Here is a 2,500-nt window from a genome sequence, read left to right as displayed (position 1 = left end):
AATCCCCCGTCTGTAAATAAAATAGCTTCGCCTTCAGAGAGGCTCCGACATTCAAAATAACATCTGGTTGCTTCTGAGCTTTGATACGTGCTGACCGCGGCTGTTAATAAGCAGCTAATGAGGCCCAATTATGTATTCAAATCAGGGTTTTTTTTTCTCCTCTGGACAATTTTGGCAAGACGCAAATAGTGAACAGGATGACAGTTGGAATGAATACAGGCTTAAATAGATGTTCACGTCTTTGGCAGAAACTCGAGAAGCTCGATATACATGAAAGTCCGAAACGTCTACTCGCATCCAAACGAGGGTCGGACAGGAAGTGTGTGTCGGAGGGACTCTCGTACACACATCTGCAGAGTAAATTGTTAGAGCTACGCCAGATGTCAGAGTGGAGATTTCCTGAATAATTGAACAATTACGGAGACACCAGTTGCCCAACGGGAGAAGATGGAGAGACGAGAAGATGAAGAGGAGGAGGAGGACGAAGGCTCACATCACATTCCGAGTGTGCCGATGCCAAATAACATCACCGGAGATCCAAACAGACGGTTTTCAAGTTCAAAACTTTGTAATTAGCACAAAACACGCACTCAAACAAACACAAACAGGGAGGAAAGTGTGTCAAGGATTAACTTCTGTTTGGTTTCTGGAATCTCCTCTTTGCATTTCAGATAACGGCAAAACAAAAAAAAGTTTAGTAATTAAAGGGATTTTTGCTTATCTCATGGTTGGAATGTAAAGAGTTTTAGATTTTCTCTCCATCATCACCTATCAGCCGTCTCTGCATCCGCAATACTTTTCTGCTCTTATTGAAAAACATTGTTAGAGGATAATTCTGCAATATTTCTCAAGCTTTGTGTTATTGTTTTTGCTATCAGACGGGATGATATTGTGCTGCTGAGATCTGGCAAATATGGTGATAACGCCGTCTCAAATACAGAGAGTCCGTTGGGTCAAAGTTGAACCAGGATTTTAAGCTGCAGACGTATTAGGAAATATGGATACGACATGAGGGACCAGAACATTAAAAGTCCCAAAAAAGCATTTTCCCCATTGACCATTGTAATAAAACAGATATCTGTAAAATGTAAAGTATTACTCTTTGGATTATAGATTTTGAAGGAGGCTAGAACAGCAAAGGAAGAGAGCGACGTCCTCTTGTATCAATGTAAATCTAAGCGACATTATAAAGTCCTATTTTGTTACTTTAATTACATCTCATTGTAAACTGTAATAGAAAAATTACAATGGAAGAACAGTGATAATTTTACGTTTCACCTTCGTTTTTCAAATTATTGTGGCAAACCTGCTTTTCTGGAGGTTTGTGCTCTGATTGCTTTGGAAAGCAGCCGGCTGCCTTTCTGGCAGACGATGTGAACCAAATCTGTTCAAACCGCAGCTGTCAAACCATAATTATTACATTTAACCAAAATCCACAAGTTGAAATAAACAGCTTTACATTAGAAGTGCCTAGCATTAGGCAAAGACATCTTCACGGTAAAAATAGAAATAAGCTGTTTTAAAGTCATTCAGCATTTCATTCCACTATATTTGGAGACAAATTTATAGAAAAACATAATATTACCTCCTTATAATAAACTGCTTCAAAGGCCTTTTCAGCTGTTTCAGTACAAAAACATTTGTTCTGTGAATCATAAAAGTAAATGTCTTGACCTTGATTTCTCTCAGAGTGCAAATGTCATCTTTTTGCAATGTCCGATTTGAACAACAGATTTCAACAATTGTCTGAACCAGATGTATAAAATAAAGAGTGAAAAAAGACGTCCGATGCTTCCTTTTGAACGGTAAATACACAAATGACACTCATCACCTGTTCCAGCATGTTCTGCAGCCTCTCGGCCTCCAGGTCGATGACGAACTTCTTCTCCTGTCTCCGGTCCAGATCCTCCAGCAGCCGGCGGTAGCTGGCGTCATTGAAGTTTTCCACGCAGATGGCGCTGACCTGCCAGTTGTTTTGTCCCGCCTTCTCCATTATGGACTGCAGGATGGCGTATCCTGGAGAAAACACAGGGAGCAGTTAGAACTTCTTTATTTACTGGATCATAATGCATTATAATGCTTAATTTATGTGCGATCCCTTTTAGGCAAAGATGAGATCAGTGTGCTAAGAAGCTCAGTGTGAGAAACAAATGTTTTTTTCTCTTTCCTGTCATTGATTACTTTGGTTCAAAACATCCAAAGAATCCTTAAGAGTTATATTTATATTGGAAAATTCAGTGTTCCCGTTATCTATCGAGCCGATAGGCAAGGACAGAGACTTTCATGATGACACTGGACTTCCTTTCCTGTTAGAAACCAGAATTTTCCAGAAATTTTCCAGAATTGTAGATATCAATAAAGTTTTGTGGAGAGTGCTGCAGGAAGCGTTGCTTGTTTGGGGGATTCCTCTTGTAGGAAAGTATTTCTTTAAGGTCCCCGGAAGTTTTCTTGCAAATAAAGTACGATTCCTTCAGTGTGCATCACAAAAACAAAATATTCT

The 2,500-nt window shown here is 39.5% G+C and overlaps 1 protein-coding gene across 3 annotated transcripts in view; it reads right to left on the bottom strand.

Moving 5' to 3' along the window:
- gria4b (glutamate receptor, ionotropic, AMPA 4b) overlaps positions 1-2,500 on the bottom strand; it is a 94,215-nt gene that overhangs the window by 41,769 nt on the left and 49,946 nt on the right. For all 3 annotated transcript variants that reach the window (XM_084029335.1, XM_084029334.1, XM_084029333.1), the window contains exon 4: positions 1,832-2,016. In XM_084029335.1, coding sequence (XP_083885461.1) covers positions 1,832-2,016 — 185 coding nt within the window. The remainder of the gene's footprint in view (positions 1-1,831; positions 2,017-2,500) is intronic.

Source organism: Eutrigla gurnardus (genome assembly GCF_963514095.1).
Source record: "Eutrigla gurnardus genome assembly, chromosome: 15".
Lineage (NCBI taxonomy): Eukaryota > Metazoa > Chordata > Actinopteri > Perciformes > Triglidae > Eutrigla > Eutrigla gurnardus.
The sequence above is the reverse complement of the archived record's forward strand: the minus strand, read 5'-3'. Positions and strand labels throughout refer to the sequence as shown.